At 39.3% G+C, this 20,744-nt stretch overlaps 1 protein-coding gene across 1 annotated transcript; it reads left to right on the forward strand.

Moving 5' to 3' along the window:
• Nucleotides 1-1,374: 1,374 nt before the first annotated feature.
• LOC101611959 (cytochrome P450 4A11-like) lies at nucleotides 1,375-19,268 on the forward strand. Its single transcript, XM_004672172.2, has 12 exons — nucleotides 1,375-1,624; nucleotides 9,381-9,522; nucleotides 10,421-10,462; nucleotides 10,959-11,086; nucleotides 11,940-12,064; nucleotides 13,502-13,656; nucleotides 14,073-14,179; nucleotides 14,264-14,454; nucleotides 14,555-14,688; nucleotides 15,984-16,048; nucleotides 16,175-16,251; nucleotides 18,511-19,268. The coding sequence occupies exons 1-12, from the start codon at nucleotides 1,430-1,432 to the stop codon at nucleotides 18,677-18,679; spliced, it is 1,530 nt and encodes a 509-aa protein (XP_004672229.2). The 5' UTR covers nucleotides 1,375-1,429; the 3' UTR covers nucleotides 18,680-19,268.
• The last annotated feature ends 1,476 nt before the right edge of the window (nucleotides 19,269-20,744 follow it).

A 20,744-nucleotide genomic window follows, 5' to 3' on the forward strand; every position in this document is an offset into this window, starting at 1 on the left:
TGCAAGTTCAAGAGCGTCAAGTGATTAGATGCTACAGGTAAAGTCTAAGGGTGCTTTATTTTGGCTTTCTACTCTCAGTTTTCTAAATCTGAAATTACTTTATGATTAATTGCTTTTCTTGCTATATATCTGTAAATAATGAAGCCAAACTAGGCAAAATAAATTTATTTTTTCAAATAAATTCATGTTTTTCATTATTCTTTATAACAATTGATATGACTTTGGAGAGAAAAATATGATCCTGAAGAGAATCTATAATACCCATGTTATTATATTGTAACTGTTCGTAATTTTCAAGTATTCTATCATTCATCTGTACATTAGACTAAAATCTAAACTCTTCTGTCTTCTCAATATCTGGCCAGAATATCAAAGTAATAATGAGAAATTATTTTTTTTTCTGAAGTCCTATAAGCTAGAGCTAGACAATGTGATGCAAAATGAAAGAGCAAAGCCTTGTGCCTGACCTGTGAGCCACACAGCAAGTTCACCGAACCACCTGATGCCACAGCCAGCGGCAGTTTGAACTTCAGGACAAGAAGCTGATATAAAACAAGAATTTAAATTATGAGATTCTTGCTCTCCTACTTGTTCATCGTTCACTCTAATTTCTCCCATCCTCCTTTACATCTCAGGATAACAATATAGTCTTAATTGCAAGATCTAACTACTGTGGAGAAAAAGAGGGTGACAGAGTAGACAGCCAGAACTTCCCTCTCTCTGAAAATCTAAAACTAATCACTGAATATGTGGTTCTAGGAAGGGGTGAACCATCTGGAAAGCCAAGAAAGAACATCATTAAACACTGGACAGGATAAGTTTATTTCAAAGCAAGACTCAGAAAAGGAAAAAGAAAAGTTCTTTGTATGATGCTAAAACTCTTTCCCTTCTTGATATTTCCTTGTTCACCCTTACCTTTTCTGCCCACTTGGCAGGATAATATGTAGTTAAAATTTCACACCCAATAGCTGTGGGTAAGGATGAAGAATTGCCTCTAAGTGATCTTTTAGTTTACTTAATGAGTAACTTTGTTAACAACCCAATGCAACTTTTGGTACAAATATACCAATTGTTATTTTTTATAATTCTCTTGATTTTACAAAGTTCATTGGTCTTGCATAATCTGGGGCAGGAGTTGACATTGGCTCATGGTAGAGGTCCAATTGCTGGGCAAGAATAATCCTTATAGGACTTTATCCAAATTCCTAAAGTCCTAAAACACATTAAAGATGAACTTTGTTGCAGAAATGTGTGTATATAAGCAAAACAAGGAGTGCAGGTTAATTAACACTGGAGGACTGTGAGATCAGGCTCTTCCCTTTCTCCCTACCTCCCACAGGTAGGTGGGGCATTTTTCCAGGAATTAAATAAGGTATGGTTAGACTTAGTGGCCGTGAAAGGCCGTCTGTGACACAGGTGCCACTGCATCATGAGTGTCTCTGTACTGATTCTCACCAGATTCCTGGGCAGCATCTCTGGACTCATCCAAGTGGCCTTCCTGCTCGGTCTGCTTCTGCTACTGTTCAAGGCAGTCCAGCACCACCTGCGTAGACAGTGGCTGCTAAAAGCTGTCCATCAATTTCCATCTCCACCTTCTCACTGGCTCTTGGGGCATTACACAGAGGTAGGAAAGAATTGGAAAAGGAAATGGGAGGGCTGGGGCTCTTAGATTTTTATCTTTGGAAATATAATCATGCAAAGTTGAGAGTGAGGAAATTGAAAATGAATATATCCTGCTCACCCATTCCACAAGTCAACTTTAGGCAGTTCTGGAGAATCACATCCAGAGCCTTATACATGCTAGTCAAGGGCTTTGCCAGTAAGTTGCATCCCTAGTCGTAGAAGATAAGACCTATTGTTTAATTGAGCACATAGCCTCTCTGCAAACCCATCTTAACTCTCAGGTTGGGCTAATCTCAAGTAACAGGAAGAAGGTGCTCTATCCCATACTCCTTCCCAGTGAAGATCTGACATCTGTCTTGGAAGCCTTGCACATAGTGGGCTGGTGTTAGGCTTTCCTGAGTCTTTTCTTCAATCTCAGCATCTTTAGTGTCCTAGCTGTTTTCAAAGAACTAGACTTCTAGATGGTTCCTACTCAGTCACTCAACATCATCCTCTCTGCCTGGCTCAGAGCTTGCCTGGGAATACAGACATCAGTGTGGTGGAATCCCTGCTGTGTGGGGTTTACAGTGTGTGTTGCCAATAGGCAGGAATTACAGGAGGTGTCAGAACACAGAAAAAAGGGGTCATTCTGCTGTGGGGGCTGCATGGTGATGACTAGCAGACTTGAAAATTCCCAAGAACTGGTGACTCAGGGCTGAAATCCTGACAGTGGCACATGTTCCCCAAGAACCTGGATTCTAGATGGTCCCATACCCAGTCATTTAATACCATCTTTCATGCCTGGCACACAGCTTTCCAGGGAGCACAGATCACTGTGATAAAATCTCTGCTTTATTGGGTTCATGGTATATTGTGTCAATAAACACAAATCTCAGTAGGTATCAGGGTATAGGGAAAATGTTAACTTTTCTGGAGTGGGTGCACAGTGTCAGGAGGAAGAATCAAGTAACTTGCATTCTTCAAAATATGGATGACTTAATACTGACACCCTGACAATGTCACTCACACTCGAGGGAGTTAGCAACCCGAGTGGTATTAATGTTTAGGTATTCCCATGAAGCAGGGCCTGGTTACCTGCTAGTTCTCTTCTCGCAGGCACTGGATCTGAAGCTGTTTGGACCCAGGTACACTATCCCCTTCTTGTCCCCTGGTGCTCAACACAGAACCTGATAAGGTGCATGCAGTCACCCAGAAAAAAGGGAGAGCATCATCAACCTGAGGGATAGAGAGGATCAGTTCAGGACCATTGCTTTACCAACCCTGTAGGTTGGAGGTTCTACAGTGAAAATATGTTTTCTAAAAATATAAAAGATTGTCACCAAAAGGGAACATAATATGAATATAGCCAATGTTGAACAATGAAAATTGTTAAATTAATAACTTGCATATTAGTTGTTGATTTGAGACATTGAGACCTTTCTTTTGCTTGATACAGCTGTCCCTAACTCACTGATTCTGGTTATTAAAATATATTTATTTTATTTTTTTATGAGAGTGTGAGAGAGAATTGGCATACCAGGGTCTCTCGCCATTGCATTCAAACTACAGATGTGTGTGCCACCTTGTGTGCATGAATGACCTTGTGAGCATATGTCACCTAGTGCATCTGGTTTTCATGGGTTCTGGGGAGTCAAACCTGGGTCCTTAATCTTCATAGGCAAGTGCCTTAACTGCTAAGCTATTTCTCCAGCCCAATTCTCTTTTTTTTTAAAAATTAATTTTATTTTTACCTATTTGTTTGAAAGAGAGAGATACAGAAATAGGCAGGTAGAGAGAGAATGGGCATGCCAGGGCCTCCAGCCACTGCAAATGAACTCCAGGTGCATGCACCCCCCTGTGCATCTGGCTTACATGGGTCATAGGGAGTCAAACCTGGGTCCTTTGGCTTTGCAGGCAAGTGCCTTAACTGCTAAGCCATCTCTCCAGCCTCCCAATTCTCTTTCTTGAGCTAGCAGTCAACAGAAGGAATAACTAAGGCTTCTCTGATGACATTCCCCTTACATTGATAGCCATTAAATGATTTTAAAACTCAGTAAGTGGATAATTCCTATTTACACAATATTTTATGGTACCAAGTCACCCCTCAATTTCTGCTTATTAACAGAATTAGGAGCCCAGTATTTCCAGTTTTTCTAATACTAAAATTTTTATTTATTCATTACTTCTATAATTGGCTAAGTTAAGAATAATAATGCTACATATTACTAAGTAGAACCAATGGGTGGGAACAGAAAATGTAGGCAACAGACTCCTCTGACTGCCAAAAATTACAAAAGAGAGTCATGCTACAGTACTGAACAGCATCTCCCAGGTCCCAACAGGGCCAAACTGAGAGAAGATCCTGGAGGACCAAACCATATGCCTGGGAGTTAACTAACCCCACTGGCTAGTCCTGTACTGGTTCAAGGGACAGGGACAATTTTCTAAGCTAAGCATGAACAAAGAAGCTAGAGAAGCATTCTTAAAGCATCCAAGCACGATAATTTTCAGTGCCTGTCAGGATTGACTATCTCAAGTCCACCTCACTAAATCACAGCTTCAGTTGTATTTGTTCAGTGATTAATCCCCAGTACCTCAGAAGGCTAATGATACAAATTAAGTGTACAGTAGTTATGAGTAAATCCATTTACCCTTCTGCTACTCATGTGTTTATGCATTGATTGTAACAAAAACATTTTATTTCAAAGAATGGGTTTTTAATTATTTTTACAATTTCATGCAGCCCCATTTTTTGATTATTGGCCTGATTTCCTGAGTGAGTACAAGAGTTCTATCCAGAAAACCCACTTAGCAAGCCTCATATGCATTCAGAGAGGAGTTGATTACCCCTGTAGTCTGTGTACAACTGTTGCACAGGTATGTACATCTTGCTTGGCTGGTTAACTCTATAGCTTTCAGTATCCACTGCTGGTTCATGTTATTATACCTTTATCTCCCAGCAGTTCACCTAGCAATTTTCCAGCACTTTGAGAGCTAATCAGTAGCAAGCTGGCTTTCATCTCAGTTTTAGCATGATCTCTTTTAATTGCAGCCTGTGGTGTCTTTAGCAATAGTGTCTTAACATTTAGTACTGGAAGATAACCAAGTGCTTTGACGATGGCCTGAAATATTTTGGGGGCCTCTAAGCTCTCCATGACCCATTGGTGAGTAACCCAATTTGGCCACTGGTATTTACCAGCAATAGCCTATGGTTTTAGGATAAAGCTTTCTTCAACCCAAACTATCCCTCTCTCTTTCTCTCCTTTAAGAGAGTTGTTTTTAATTGGCTAACAAAGAGAAATATTTCTATCATACTAATTCATATTATCATTATTTTTAGGTATCTCTCCCTCTCCCTCCCTTACCCTGTTCCTGCCAGACTCTTCCACCTCCCGTATCTTGTCCCTCCATTTCACTGTCACATGTTCCTTCCTATCATCCCTCCCTCCTTCTCACCCCAAGTCTTTCTAGCATCCTCAACATTGATGCTTACTACAACCTGCAAATAAATTAAACTATTCCATGTTAGTATACACATATGAGAGATAATACATACTTCTTGTCTTTTATGAGCCTATTTAACCTCATCTATAGTGACTTTTGCCAGGTCCAGGCATTTTCCTGCAGATTTCATAATTCTATTATTCCACTAAATAGAATTTCATTGTGTATATGAACCACATCTTCATTATCCATTCATCAGTTAATGAGCATCTGGTCTGATTCTATTTCCTACCTATTGTGAATAGAGCAGCAACCAACACAGCTGAGCAAGTATCTCTATATTAAAGTGTAAAACATTTAGGGTATATGCCCGAGAGTGGTATAGGTGGGTCATATGGTAGATCTATTTTTAGGTTTTAGAGAACTCTCCATACTGATTTCCATAGTGGCTGTAACAAGTTAGCTCTACCAAGAGTGAATGAGAGTTTCTCTTTCCCTACACCCTTGCCAGCATTTGTTGTCCTATGATTTTTTTTTTTTTTTGATGATAGCCATTCTGACCAGAGCAAGATGGAATCTCAAAGTGGTTTTAATTAGCATTTCCCTAATGGCTAAATATGTTGGCATCTTTTTAGACATTTATTGAATATTTGTATTTTTTCCTTTGAGAACTCTCTGTTCAGTTCCTTGCCCCATTTTTTTTTTGAGTGGGTTGATGTATTTATTTTATTGCTTAGTTTTTTTTTAAGTTACTTATATATTCTAGATATTAACTCTGTCAGATGTATAGCTGGTGAAGATTTTCTCCCATTGTGTAGGTTGTCTGTTGATTCTCTTTATGGTCTGCTTAGCTGTACAATAGCATTTAGTTTTACAAGATTCCCAATGGCCCAGGGTTTGTCCAATTTGCTGGGTTACTAGGGTCTTATTCAAAAAGTTTTTCCCTATGCCTACATCTTGAAGTGTTTTCCCTTAATTTTAATTCTAATTGTTTTAGAGCTTCAGATCTTATATTTCATATGAAGTTCATTTTTATGCAGGATGAGAGAAATGAGTCTACATTCATTTTTTCACATGGTTATCCAGTTTCCCTAACACCACTGGTTCAAAATGCTGTCTTTTTTCAATGTTCATTTGTGGCCTTTTTGTCAAAGAACAGATATCTATGGTTACTAAAACTTATACCCTACTATTCTATTCTATTCCATTGATTGGTGTGTCTGTTTTTGTGCCAGTGCCAGGATGTTTTTATTACTATGGCTTTGTAATATGAAACAAGTACTGTAACATCACCAGTTGTATTCTTTTAGCTGAAGATGTTTTGGGCTGAGACCTTTTTGTGCTTCTGCATGAATTCTGAGACTATTTCTTTTTCTACTTCTGTGAAGAACAGTGATAGAATTTTGATTGGAATCACATTGAATCTGTTTATCACTGTTGGTAGGTTGGTCATTTTTTTCTTCTCAATTTTTATTAACATTTTCCATGATTATAAAAAGTATCCCATGGTAATACCCCCCCACACACACTTTCCCCTTTGAAATTCCATTCTCCCTCATATCCCCTCCCCATCTCAATCAGTCTCTCTTTTATTTTGATGTAATGGTCTTTTTCTCCTCTTATGATGGTCTTGTGTAGGTAGTGTCAGGCACTATGAGATCATGGATATCCAGGCCATTTTATGTCTGGAGGGAGCACGTTGTACAGAGTCCTACCCTTCCTTTGGCTCTTACATCCTTTCCGCCACCTCTTCCACATTAGACCCTGAGCCTTGGAAGGTGTGATCACAGCTCAATAATATTTTAAAGAAGGTTGGTCATTTTTAACCAACATTTTAACCATTCATTTTAAGTATGAACTTTTTATCTATGAGCATAGGTGATGTTTCCCAACTTCTCATGTCTTTCACAAGTTCCTTATTTGGTGTTTTCACAGCACAGGTCTTTCAATTCCTTGGTTAGAAATATTCAAATATATTTAATTCTGTGGCTATTATGAATGGGGCTGTTTTCCTGATTTCTTTCTCTGTATGTTTGTAATTGGTATATAAGAAGGCTACTGAGTTTATCACCTGAAGGAGATTTTTAGTGGAGTCTCTCAGATGTTGCTTAAGTGTAGAATCATATCATCTACAAATATGGTTCATTTGACTTCTTTTATAGTTTTTATTCCTTTTATTTCTTTATCTTGTCTTATTGCTAGAGCCAAGATTTCAAGGACTATCTTAAATATCAGTGGAGAGAGTTGACAGCTCTTTATCCAAATTTTAGTAAGAATGCTTCAAGTTTCCCCCATTTAATATAGTATTGCCTTTAGATCTTACTATATCTATCCAGTGTTTTGATCATGAATATATGTTATATTTAATCAATGTCCTTTTTATATTTATTGAAATGATTATGTGATTTTTGTTCTTAAGTTGTTTATGTGATGTATTTTTTAAATCATTGTCTGTATGTTGAACCATTCCTACCTACATCCCTAGGATAAAACTTAATAGAGGTAAATGATACTTTTGCTGTATCAAAAGGATTCATTTTGTAATAATTTTATTGAGAATTTTTATGTGTAAGTTCACCAGAATTATTGGGTCATGATTTCTACTTTCTTGTATTTTTGTCTAGTTTTGCTATTAGCATAATGCTGACATAGAAGAAGTCAGAGAGCATTACCACATTTTCAGTTTTGTGAAATAACTTGAGAAACAATGGCTTCAGTTATATAATGGTTTGATGGAAATTGGCAGAGAATATACCTGGCAATAAACTTCTTTGGTTGGGAGGCTTTTTATTCCTTCAATGTCATTAGCTACTAGGGCTCACTTAAAATACCTATATCTTCTTGGGTTAGCTTTGGTAGATCATATAAGTCAAGCAATTTAACCACTTCTTCCAGATTTTCTAGTTTTCTTGAAATATGCCCTAATAATTCTCCCAATTGTATTGGCATTTATGGTAACATCTTTTTCACCTCTAATCTTGTTTATTAAAATCTTTTCTCTTTTCCTTTTGATCAGTTTGGCCAGAATTTTTTTTTTCATGAACCAGCTCTTTGTTTCATCATTTTTGTTTGTTTTCTAATTTATTTTATTTGTTGCTTTATTTATTTATTTGAGAGATGGGTAGAAGAGAGAGAGAGAGAGAGAGAGAGAGAGAGAGAGAGAGAGAGAGAGAGGAGAGAATGGGCATGCCAAGGTCTCCAGCCACCAAAAACAAACTCCAGATGTATGTGCCACCTTGTGCATCTGGTTTATGTAAGTCCTGTGGAATCAAACCTAAGTCTTTGGCCTTGTAGGTAAGCACCTTATATGCTAAACCATCTCTCCAGTCCTCTTTTCATCATTTCTAATTCATTGATTTCTGCCCTGATCTTAATTATTTCTTTCTGTCTTATACTTTTGTAGGTAAATTGTTCTTGTTTTACCAGTGCTTTTAGCTGAATGGTTAAGTTGTTAACTTTAGATATATTTTTGTCATGCAGGCATTTAGCTCTATAAGCTTCTCTCTTAGGACTGCCTTAATTGTATCCAATAAGTTTTGGTATGTGGTGTTTTCATTCTTATTCAGTTATAGAAGATTTTTGATCACCTTTTTGATTTCTTCAATGATCTATTCATTTTTCAATAGTGTATTGTTCAATCTCCAGTAGTATGTGTATTTTCTGTCATTTCACTTGTTGATTTATAGCTTTGTTGCATTATGGCCCAATATAATACAAGGAGTTATGTCAATTTTTCTGAATTCGTGGAGACTTATTTTGTGTCCTAATATATGATCTATATAGAGAAGTTTCCATGAGCTGCTAAGAAGAATGTGTATTCTGTCGAGTTTGGATGGAATTTTCTGTAGGCATCTGTTAAGTGTATTTGATCCATGGTGATCTTTAGCTCCATTGTTTCTCCATTTGTTTTCATTTTAGATGATATGTCTATTGATGATAATGAAGAATTAAAGTCACCCATTACTTTTGTCTTTGATTTACTTATGATTTAACAACTAGTAGATTTTGCTATATAAAATGTTATGCACTTGTGTTTGGCACATATATTTTTGAGATTGCAATATCTTTTATTGAATTTTTCTCTTGATGAGTATAAAGTGGCCAGTTCTGAGTGAATTCCTTAAGGGTCCAGTGGGAAATAACATACTGACCTTGAAGTCATATCTTGGGATGGAAGAGCAAGAGACTAGATCATAACATAGTTCCTCACAGTTTGAGTCATGGAGCTCTGGGGATAGATCCAGTACCATGTCAATAGTCTCCCAAATTATCATCCGTACTTCAAGACATGAACCTAAGAAAGGTATTACTGGTTTTGTTTCTCCTTGTAACAGTTACAAGAGGATAAGGAGCTACAACAGCTACTAACACGTATAGAGAAATACCCTAGTGCCTCTCCTCGCTGGCTATGTGGGAGTGAGCTCTTCGTTTTGGTCTATGACCCTGACTACATGAAAGTGATTCTGGGGAGATCAGGTAAGAGTGTCTCATTCCAGCTGCAGAAGCTCTTTCCTATTGAGTACATGCTCTAATACCTACAAAATATTATACTATAAGATTGGCAGTGAAATGTCAATATGTGTATCTTCACCTTGTTTCCCCCCTTCCCTGCAACAGCCAAATTGGTCCAACCATAATTACTGAGTACTAAGTTTACAACTGTTGTCTGAATCTGAATTTATTTTATTCCTTTCTACCATAAGTGAGATGATTTGTTTTATAAATTGTCCCCTCTCTTTTTTTATTTGTTTTGCGTGGGTGTGTTCATGTGTGAGTACGGGCATACACATGGAAGTCAGAAGACAACCTTTGGGTTGGTTCTTACCTGTTCATTTCATTTGGAGTAGGGTTTCTTGGTCTGCTCTTTGCAGTTCCAGTGTGCTGAGATTAGAGAAACTTGTCTGACACGGCTCCTGTCTTTTTGACATGGGGTCTATGGACCAAACTCTGGTACTTCTGTTAGAATGGTGAGACCTTGATCCACTGAGCAATCTCCCCATCACAAATTGACCCATTTCAGAAAGAAGCACATCATATCCACACAGGTTTGACTTTGAAACTTCTAATAATTGGCTAGATCATGGGATGACTTTGCCACAACACATAGCAGAGGCCAATAAGGTTCTGTCTTATTCAGAGCCTATGTGATTTTGAATTTCCTCATGGCAATCCTGGGGTGTTCTGCTACTGGAACATGGAGGCTGCCTTCCTGAGCCCACCTGATGGTGTCAACAGAAACAGAGGGAAGAACTGAAAAGGGAAATGGGTCACTCTGCCAATAAAGATTCATCAAGATCCTATAGTAGCCCTTGGCTGCTATAGCTGCCTTATTGGATAAATATCAGTTTCATATCCATATCTTCCTTTCTTTCAGACCCAAAGCCTCACATCTACAGATTTTTGGTTCCATGGACTGGTATGTACCTCTAAACTAGGACTCTAGTCCCATTCTAGTTAGATGTTCTAAGTGTACCTCTGTGGCCCAACTGTTGTTGACCCATATATATGTAATTCAAGCCTCATTTCTCTTCTAACCAGACCCTCCTTTCCCATGCTGGTGTGAGGCTCCACAAAGCCTAGCTCTTTGCACTTCTCTTCCTAGTTATCCCTAAACTTTCTCTGTAAACATTTGCTTTTGTTCTTCCTCAATATTCTTTAAACTCTTTTCAAAGTTATCTCATTTCTATCATGACCATGTCACATATACCATCCGAAGTGGAATAATAACATTCCTTTGCGTACTCTGATGCCTTCCTTCAGGGCCTCAATATCACATCACATACCATCCCAAGTGGGAGATTCACTTTCCTCTTCCTACTCTGATGTCTTCCCTCAAGGCCTACCAACATCTGTCTCTCAAAATTGTCCCACTCCTTCTCCTTGATTCTATTGCCACATGTCCTTGTCCTCAGGCTATGGTTTGCTCCTGTTGAATGGGCAGAAGTGGTTCCAGCACCGGCGGATGTTGACTCCAGCCTTCCACTATGACATCCTGAAGTCCTATGTGGGGATCATGGCAGACTCTGTGAAAGTGATGTTGGTGAGTCTTATTCTCTCTCTATATCTCTATCTCTCTTTTTCACTTACCCACACATAGTGAACACTAAAATTCTATTCTGTATACAAAAAACCATTAGACAAGCCCATGAAATAGAGCTCAAGCCACTTCTATGAGTGTAGGCTCCTTAACAGTACATGTGGACTAGTGCAGACCCAAGCACCAGGACTGGGTTAGACTGTGCTCATCTTCTAAGCAAGAGAGAATCATGGATCTAATACCTACCCCACACTTGCAAGTTTGTACAGGACTACTTGTCTTTGCATGGTTAGGCAATTGTAACTTCTGTAGCAGGTCGGACATCCTACGATATTGAGTTCTATTCTGGGACCCAGATCTACATTCTCACTACCAAACATTCCATACCATAAAAATTTTCCCATCAGAAATCTGACTTCTGATCTCCCAGTGCTCAGTAAACTTATGAAGAACAAAAAGGAACTGAAATAAGATTGGCCTCAATTAGGGGTGCTCACCCAAGCCCATACCCATTCATGCCCCCAATATATCTTATTTTCATATTCATCAGATCTTCAAGCTTAACTTATCTAACAGAAAACTGAAGGGTGTCTTCAGGACTTTTTCATCAACTGAATGATCATAACTGATTATCAAAATTCAAAATGTAATGTTAAGTGAAGAAACATTTAATTTGGTAATAAGTTTTGTGAATAATAGGCACTGAATTATAAACACTTCACATATTTAATTTGATAAGAGGGACTGCACCAATGTCCTCATAATAGGGTATTTGGAGATACAGAGAAGGAGCATAGCTAATTTGCCTAGGTCTTTTGAAGGAAACAAAAAAGACAATATCAGCTTCCCAACACAGGACAGATGGGAGCAGCTCATCAGCCAGGATAACCCTCTGGATATCTTCCAATCTGTCTCCCTGATGACCTTGGACACCATCATGAAGTGTGTCTTCAGCCATCAGGGCAGTGTCCAGTTGGGCAGGTCAGTGACCACCTTGTAATCTCAAGGTCCTTATTCTTACTGTTAGGGGAAACTGAGTCATACAAAGATTAGTACCAGAGAAAAAGTAGAGAATCAGAAAAATTATTCATGTTTACATGGACTCAGGGAAATAATTTGCAAGCCTGAGTACTGAAGTCTGATAGCTCAGAGGTTTTGTGGATAATTATGGCAGGCAGTCTGACATCAACTTTATTTATTTATTTTTTTTGGTCCAAAATTGGAATTTATTTTTCTTCCAATAGGCAGACTGAGCTATATAGATTCAACTGTGAGGTTAACATGTTTACTTTTTTTTTAAATTTAATTTATTAGTTTTCTTTTCAGTAAATACAGGCAGTTTGGTACCATTATTTAGGCTCATCTGTGATCTACCCCTTATTTTTTTTACACTATTGTTGTGTTACTAGTTTCTAAGGTTACATGATTTGGGGGCACAAACAGAAAATTCCTTAGCAATCAGTCAATGATAAGAAAGTAAAAATGTAGAACAGAAAGCTGTTTGTTTAGGGGTGTTTGTGCCTAACCAGATACTAACCAGATACCATATAAGCAGGGTGCAGGTGCATAGCTAGGGAGGAGACTCAGGGTCATGCTGTCTCTCTGGTAAAGGCTTCTATGGTAGAAATTGTTTTAGAGTATCATCTATGTCTAGTTTCTTTGTTAAATTTCTTTTTACCACATTACCAACTGGATACTTAACTACATCAAAGGAAGATTCTGATTCTAGTTCCAAGCCAATCTTTTATTTCAGAGTAGATCCAACACTACCTCAGCCACAAATCTTTTGATCTCTAACATGGGTAAAAATCTGGCCATTCATGCCATATTAAGATGGTCTTGAGTAACAAGGCCTGTGTGATGGGAAACTTTTCCTGGGGAAATGAGAACACAAGTCTTAGGCTCAGACAACAGACCAAAGTAAGATTACAGTTTTGGTGAACCAGTGAGTTTATTGGGATCACTTAGAGAGGATGGTGAGGGATTACAATGGATGACTCAAGGGAAGCTGTATCATCAAAAAGCCTACCCCAGGATAAGTGATAGAAGACACTCATGAAAACTGTCTCTGGAGCTCACTGAACAATCTGTAGGATTCTCAGAGTCTTGAGCCCACTACATGAATTGTAGGCAGTGCAGAGTATCTCTTCCCAAGCAGTTGTTTTCCCTAGATACAACCTTAGAGTGGGGTCTTACAACCCTTTTTCCAGATTTATTGACTTCCCAAGTCTCCTGAGCTTCCTTTCTCCTCTGAGATAATGTTTCAACTCAGAGGAAATTGCTATGCAACAGTATATATGAACACACTGACATGAGCCTCAGTGTTTCCTGTCTCACCATGTAGGGTATCCACCTAGACCACTCTGCTTCCAGATCAGACCTTCTCATCACCAGTCTATTGTGCATCCTTTCTCCCAGGGGTTCCCAGTCCTACCTTCAGGCTATTAGTGACTTGAACTACCTGGTTTTTTCCCGTGTGAGGAATGTCTTTCATCAAAATGACACCATCTATAGGATGACTTCCAGTGGCCGCCGGACCAGTTGTTGCTGCCATGTCATTCATGAGCACACAGGTTTTGTTACCCATGTTCCTATCTTCCCTCCTTTAAAATTTTAACAAAAATGGGCTGACCATTATCATCAGGAAGAACTGGACCCACTGGTATACTAAAAGACTCTTGGTAGACTCATGCTAGTTCCTTCCCTATTGCTAGTGTTAGGAGCTGAGACCCCAGTAAGTTTGTAGGTGAGTTCCTTATGCCATCACATTGAAGATGGAGAAGTCCCATCCTAGCAGCTGAACCAGAGTGTCTGGGGCTGTATTATGTATGGGGCTTGTTCTTCCCCAGGTAGTTCTAGACTCCCAACTCGGACCCTTACTCCCACCCACATGTGCACCCTGAATTCTTCAAGGCGCAGGGGCTAGGACTGTCCTAGGGGCTCATAGGTCTACTGTTGCTATATCTTGGTAATCACTGTGCTGAGACAGATCAAGTGATAAGACTGAGGAAGGCTCAGCTGCAGAATGAGGGAGAGCTGGAGAAGGTCAGAAGGAAGAGGTGCTTGGATTTCCTGGACATCCTCCTATTTTCCAACGTGAGTATTGAGGAAGATGTCCAATGCTATGCCCAGAGACATAGAATGCCAGTGTAACTTTCTCTTATTTATGGCATTGTTCAGATGGAGAATGGGAGCAGCTTGTCTGATGAGGACCTGCGTGCTGAGGTGGACACCTTCATGTTTGCGGGTCATGACACCACAGCCACTGGCATCTCCTGGATCCTCTATGCTTTGGCCACACATCCCAATCACCAACAGAAATGCAGAGAAGAGGTTCAGAGCCTCCTAGGTGATGGAGGCTCCATCACCCGGTGTGTGATAGCTCAGGAGATGAAAAAGTCCTGATTCTCTGTAGAATGGCTCCTGATCTGCCCAGACTTTATCTGACCATCAGGATGTGCTTTGTTTCAGGGACCACTTGGACCAGATGCCCTATACCACCATGTGCATCAAAGAGGCCCTGAGGCTCTACCCACCTATTCCAGCTATAGTCAAAGAGCTCAGCAAACCTGTCATCTTCCCTGATGGACGCTCCTTGCCCAAAGGTATGAGTATCCCAACATCACTCATATGAGCACTGAGTAGGAACAATATGGAGGTTTGGAAATCCACATGCTCCTCAGTAGTTCTGAAGCTATTTATATCTCCTTTTCCTTGTCATGAATTTAATGATTATTTTGTACTTTGAATTATGTGCATAAAATGTCACATGACTGAACCATAGCAAGTTAAAATAAGTATTAGCTACATTCAACATTTAAGGAATCTTCTCTTTTGGAGTAATAGTGTAAAATTTTCTATAAGAAACCTCTCAATTTTGATATTTAATGGGTATATAATCATAATTTTGTTTCACTTTCCAGAAATAATTCTCAATTCCTTTGGAGTCTATGAACCCATGACTATATTTCCCTTTATTGAGACTACACAGTAATTTAGATTCTAACATCCAGGTTTTTATTTTGGTTCCTGACTCAAAGATTAAAGTACACACAACTTCTTCCTCTACCCTGCACTTATAAATACATTTATATTGGATAGAATGTGTGTATGACTCCATTGTGCCACATGCAAAAATAAACTCAGTCCTCGCTCTTCACATAGTTATTTATATCCATAGCCTCTGGGAGGAGATTCACAATTTGAACTTCAAAATTCTCATTTCTTTTAAAAATATTTATTTTTATTTATTTATTTTAAAGAGATAAAATTCTCATTTCTTGATATGCACAGGAAAAAGAGAGAATTAGATCAGGGCTAGGGAGATGTTCTTTCTTTGGGTTATGGAAAATGAGGCAGATCAGGAACTCCCACATCTTAAGTCAGATGTGGTCCTGTTTGAGAAGCACTCAAGTTGATAGGAGAGACCAGCTGATGGCTAGATCTGAGTCCTCTGTCATGATAGAGGACACATTGCCTCATCTGCCATTGATTCTGATCTCTTCTTTGACACATGTTAGACATGTGATCTTAGAAATGTCGCTTAGCATCTCTAAGTCTCTAGTGCCTTATCTGAATAATGAAGACATAACAGTGCTTTCATTGGTGGGGGATTGGGAGCACTGATTTGAGTTAATTTATTTTCTCCATGACTTCTGTAAGGCATTTGATGAATGTAAATGGTCACATGAGTGACTTTACAGTGAGATTTCCACACTTTTTTGCTTCTCATTCTTGAATTATCATTTCCTGCTCTTTACGTGTGCTCAGAGGCTTTGCTAAGTCATTCCCATTCCCTGTGACATTATTGTTTATGTCACCAGACCATGTAGTGTGCATGCATATATCCTTTTATATCACAGACTATGGGCATAACTAGTCTTCCTCTCTTGCCCCACAGGTATCATAGTCTCTCTCTCCTTTTATGCACTACACCACAACCCAAAGGTGTGGCCAAACCCAGAGGTATGAGGGCCCTAGAGTATGAGGGTGGAAGATCTCCTCAATTTCCCACCACTGATGTCCTGTCCCTCATGGATTGGAAGTAGGGTCTTCATTCTCACCTGTCCTGTGTGTTTGCTTTCTCTTCAGGTGTTTGACCCTTTCCGGTTTGCATCAGGTTCTGACCAACATAGCCATGCTTTCCTGCCTTTCTCAGGAGGATCAAGGTAAGATGTCCATGGTATTGGTAACAGGGTAGGTCAACAAGGGAATCACTAGTTGCATACATGGTGTTTCTGATCCTCTCTGTTGCTGTATGGCACTTTGCAGTATTGTCTTGTCAACTGGTGTTTGTGGGGGAAACTCTTGTGTGGGTTTCTGTACAAAAGGAAGTAGTATTTCAGGGTTACTCATGGACACACTGATACACTTTCCTTTCCCATAGCCACCCAAATTTCAGTGTTGGTAAATGTTTCATATTTCAGTCTGTTCTTGTGTTAATAGGACTTTTACAGGGTCATGCCTCTTTTCACACTTCAGCACAGCCCATCACCCTTCCTGGGTAGTTCTCTAAACCTAGAATCAAAGCACCAGTGGTTAGCTTTCCTGTGTTTTTCAGATGGTTACCATGTGGCAATGGTCCAAGTTGATGCCTGAAAGGGTACTGTGGCTCTCCAGAAAAGTTGTGCACCCAATGTACATTGTGTCAAAGCTCGAAGTTTCCCTTGACATAGCTGTTGACTGCATATTATGATTCTCATTCCACTTACAATTTTCTCAGTTATTATAATTTGACTGAAATAAAATGTATATTATTTGATACTATACTTAAAGATCATATCATCTAATTTCAGACAACAGGCATAAAAATGAAGATACTTAGCTACCTTTGAGAAAAAAAAAATCCACCATTTTGATTTGAAGTACAGCATTTTAAAAGTTCCTTCTATGCACAATGTAAGCTCACTTGAAGGTCTCTAGATAAAAAAAGCTCCCAAGTGGCTGTGGTGATACTCTATGAGAACTCAAGGAATTACCCTATGGAATATTAATTGTCATAGAAGTATTTTCAGAATGATGGTGTGAATTTTTCAAACACTGACTCAATTTTCCACAGGCTTTAAGCAAATAGTTCATCATTCAAGAAATTCTTTAGCAGGGGTTTCATCCCAGGACTGAGCACTTCCTCTGAGCCACTGACTGCAGATAAGGTTGCTGAGACCAAGGCACAGTAAAGTACAGGCAGATCAGCTGACAGAACTAAAACTTACTTTCACTATACTGTTCTAAGTTCTCTGAACTTTCAACTTAATTTAAATACAAATAAAAAAAGAGTATGCTTCTCTACACAAAGATATATTACACAGATAGAGATAATTTTCCCTAGTTGAGCAACAAGAGCAGAAAGATGTAGGAATCAGACAGATATACTGGAGTCAGAGATCAGTCCTTCTTTTGCCTTTTATTCTCCATTAGTTACTGAGCAGCTTCTCGAATGTTATGCATCCTGACACTGTCATAAACTCTGGATTATGATTGATCCTTGAATATGTGCTGATGCTGCTTTGGGGGTCTGGCAGAGCAGAAAGGGGAACAACTAAAAAAAAGCAGTAAGTTCTGGCTGGTTATTAGCATGAGCATCTAGGATTGTGCAGGAAGGGGGGATTTTTAGCAACCTCAACAACTTGAGCAGAAAGAGGAAGTGGGGCTGGACAGATACAAGATTGGTATGAACTACCCAGTATCTCATAGAGTATGTAGTTGCAGCTGCAGCATCTGGGCATTGTCCTGCTTGTACCAGGGCATGGGAGGGGCAGTGTGGGGAGATCAGGCTAAGAGACCAGAGAAGTACAGGACAGGAAAGTGAAGTCCACCAGCATGCACATATCTGGGGTAAAAGTGTTTCAGGTGCTAGTAGTCTGAGGGGAGTGAGGTGAGGTGCAGCCTGAGACTCATTCAGTGGCAGATGAGGCAGCATCTAAAAGATCCCTAATCCAATGCCTTCTGTAGGAGCTTCTCAATTGACATCCAGTTTACTGCTCAGAATTGTACATCCCTTGTCTCCTGTGATGGTGAGCCCTGGGGATATGAATGACTACTCACTATGTGAACATGACAAGTGGTATCCACACTGGGGACCCATGAGTCTTTATTGAGAGGAATAGACTGACCAGTAATTAACTCTTAAAGCGATAAATGTTATTAATCTCTATTATTTAGAGCCTTAATCCAGTTAAAGAGTGATTTCATATTTTTGAGAGCAGAATTTGGTACACTAGCACTAGAAAAGAAGAGATCTTGCCAGAGGCCAGGGTAATGCAAACCAAGGCCTGGAGTAGAAGTCTGAATAACCTACAAAAAAGCAAGAGAGGGATTGGTCTGGTTTCATGAGGGAGGGCCTTGAACACCCAGCTCTAGGCTGTAATTTAGAGGCCCATATCCATCCAGTCCAGGCAGGACACTTTTATTGTCTCTGCTTGGACCAGGAACTGCATTGGGAAACAATTTGCAATGAACGAGCTGAAGGTGGCCTTGGCTTTGACGTTGCTTCGCTTTGAGCTACTGCCAGATCCCAGCAAGATCCCTGATCTCAAGTTACAAGCTTTATTGAAGTCGAAGAATGGGATCCACCTGCATCTCAGGAAGCTCCAGTGATCCTAGTTTGAACCATAACAGCTCTGAGAGCTTCTTGCGTGTCATCATGCCTTCCTGACATGTATTTCTGTCTCCTGCCCATGTACCCCTCTTTCTGCTTTTCTCTGTGTGCATCAATTTTCTACCTTCCTTCTGGGCCATCTTCTGCCTTCCTGTCTGTCTTTCCTTAACTTATTCATAGTCTTCCAGGTTTACTATCTGCTTACATGTTTATCTGTCTCCACTTGTCTGATCTTTGACTGTGCACTAAGTTCCTTAGCATCTACTTGCCCTTCCAAGCCTGTCAGACTTTCTACTCACACTTTCCCTTTTCGTCACTTGCCTGTGCCTATTTGCTCCTATTTTGAGAGAAAGAATAATGCCTCTTTCATGATTTATGTGACACATATCTATAGTTTCATAACTCTGCAGGTAAGATATCTGCAGTGGCTTTCCTGAATGAAAACTAAGCCTTGTAGGAGTTTGCAGAGCAGACACATTTCTTCCATCTTGTATCTTCTAGAGTTTTTTTTTTTAAATTTAATTTATTAGTTTTCATTTCAGTGAATACAGGCAGTTTGGTACCATTATTTAGGCTCATCTGTGATCTACCCCCTCCCATTAGACCCTCCTTGTTAATGAAAATGGGTCGTGCATTGTGGAGATAGCCCCCAGTTATTAGTATGATAAATGTCTCTGCAAATCATGACCCAACATGTAACTCTGACATTCTTTCCACCCCCTCTTCCGCAAGATTTCCCTGAGCCATGTTGGGTTCATTTTTGGTCTGCTTCAGTGCTGAGGTGTTGCTAACTTTTTTTTTTAATCTAGTGATGGATTAGACCCACTAAAGTCATGAAGGATCATATCCTATACTTGATGTCAACCAATGATGAACATTATTCATAACTATAGCATCTCACATACCAGAACTGGATGAGTTTTTGATTGAATAATCTGGTAATTCCACTTTGCCACACTAAATTTTACAAATCAACATAAAATTCTATCCTTGTTGACTTGGCATGAGCATACATCTCCTTAAACCTACTTAATCAACAAATAAAGATTTTTTTGTATAACCAGCCCATCCTGATTTCAACCTCCAGAAGTATAATACTCATGTGTATTGTGTTGGAAATATACTAATCTTTTATCCTAAAGACAGTGTAAAGATCACACATCCACTCTTCTTTCTGGAATTCTATGACTTTCATACTGTGATGAAATAAAAGTTAAGTGTTATTGATACTGCTCTGTTACATATGAATGGTATAAGAAATAAACATATTCATTCAAAATGAGGAAGAGCCAGGCATGGTGGTATATGCCTTTAAACCCAGAACTTCCGAGGTAGAAGCAGGATGATCTCTTGAGCATAGATTTCTAAGTCAGTCTGGGGTAGAGTGAGACACTGACTTGAAAACAAAAAGGGAGGGCAAGAAATGACCTTATCATTGTGGTGCTGGTTTCTTCCACTACTCACATAGTCACAGAAACATTTCCAACCATCACTCTCCCATTCTATACTGCCTCTGTCCTCAGCAACCTTCTGAGTAACTCATGTTGTCTTTGTCAGGGTGGCACAAACTATCATCCAACCAACTGCTGGGCCATTGTAATCTTTTCTGAATTGGGTTTAATTATTTTTCCACTTTGGTCACTGCCTCTCCCACCCTGCAACAAGCAGGTCAGTGGCCAGACACTGCAGCTGCAACTATGTACTCTATGAGATACTGGGTATTTCATACCTATCTTGCAGCACAGAAAGATGTCCAATGACATTTTTTTCTGTTACCGATATATTCCCCTTTTTTCTTTGGCAAGGACACTATCAATTTCTTTACCTTGAGAATCAGGACCAATCACCTGGATAGTAGTAACTGTCTTTTTGTTTTAGAGACATGAGGAATCCAAAGTGAATAGAGTGTGGTCTTAACTTCAAGGCTATATTGGTGGAAGCCTTTCTCTTTTGAGAATCTTTAGGCCAATTAACAACACAGTTGTAAGACAGTAAATTAATCTTGCCTGTTGGATCATTAAAGTATAACTGGGAATGGTTCGACTCTCATTTCCCTTCATTCCC

This window comes from Jaculus jaculus, chromosome 5 (assembly GCF_020740685.1).
Source record: "Jaculus jaculus isolate mJacJac1 chromosome 5, mJacJac1.mat.Y.cur, whole genome shotgun sequence".
Taxonomy (NCBI): Eukaryota; Metazoa; Chordata; class Mammalia; order Rodentia; family Dipodidae; genus Jaculus; species Jaculus jaculus.

Bases quoted from the DNA above. Each gene is read 5' to 3' on its own strand.
- LOC101611959 (XM_004672172.2), top strand. From the start codon at position 1,430: ATGAGTGTCTCTGTACTGATTCTCACCAGATTCCTGGGCAGCATCTCT. The intron at 1,625-9,380 runs GTAGGAAAGAAT...TCCTTGTAACAG, and splicing joins TCTTGGGGCATTACACAGAG to TTACAAGAGGATAAGGAGCT. The intron at 11,087-11,939 runs GTGAGTCTTATT...TTCCCAACACAG, and splicing joins ACTCTGTGAAAGTGATGTTG to GACAGATGGGAGCAGCTCAT.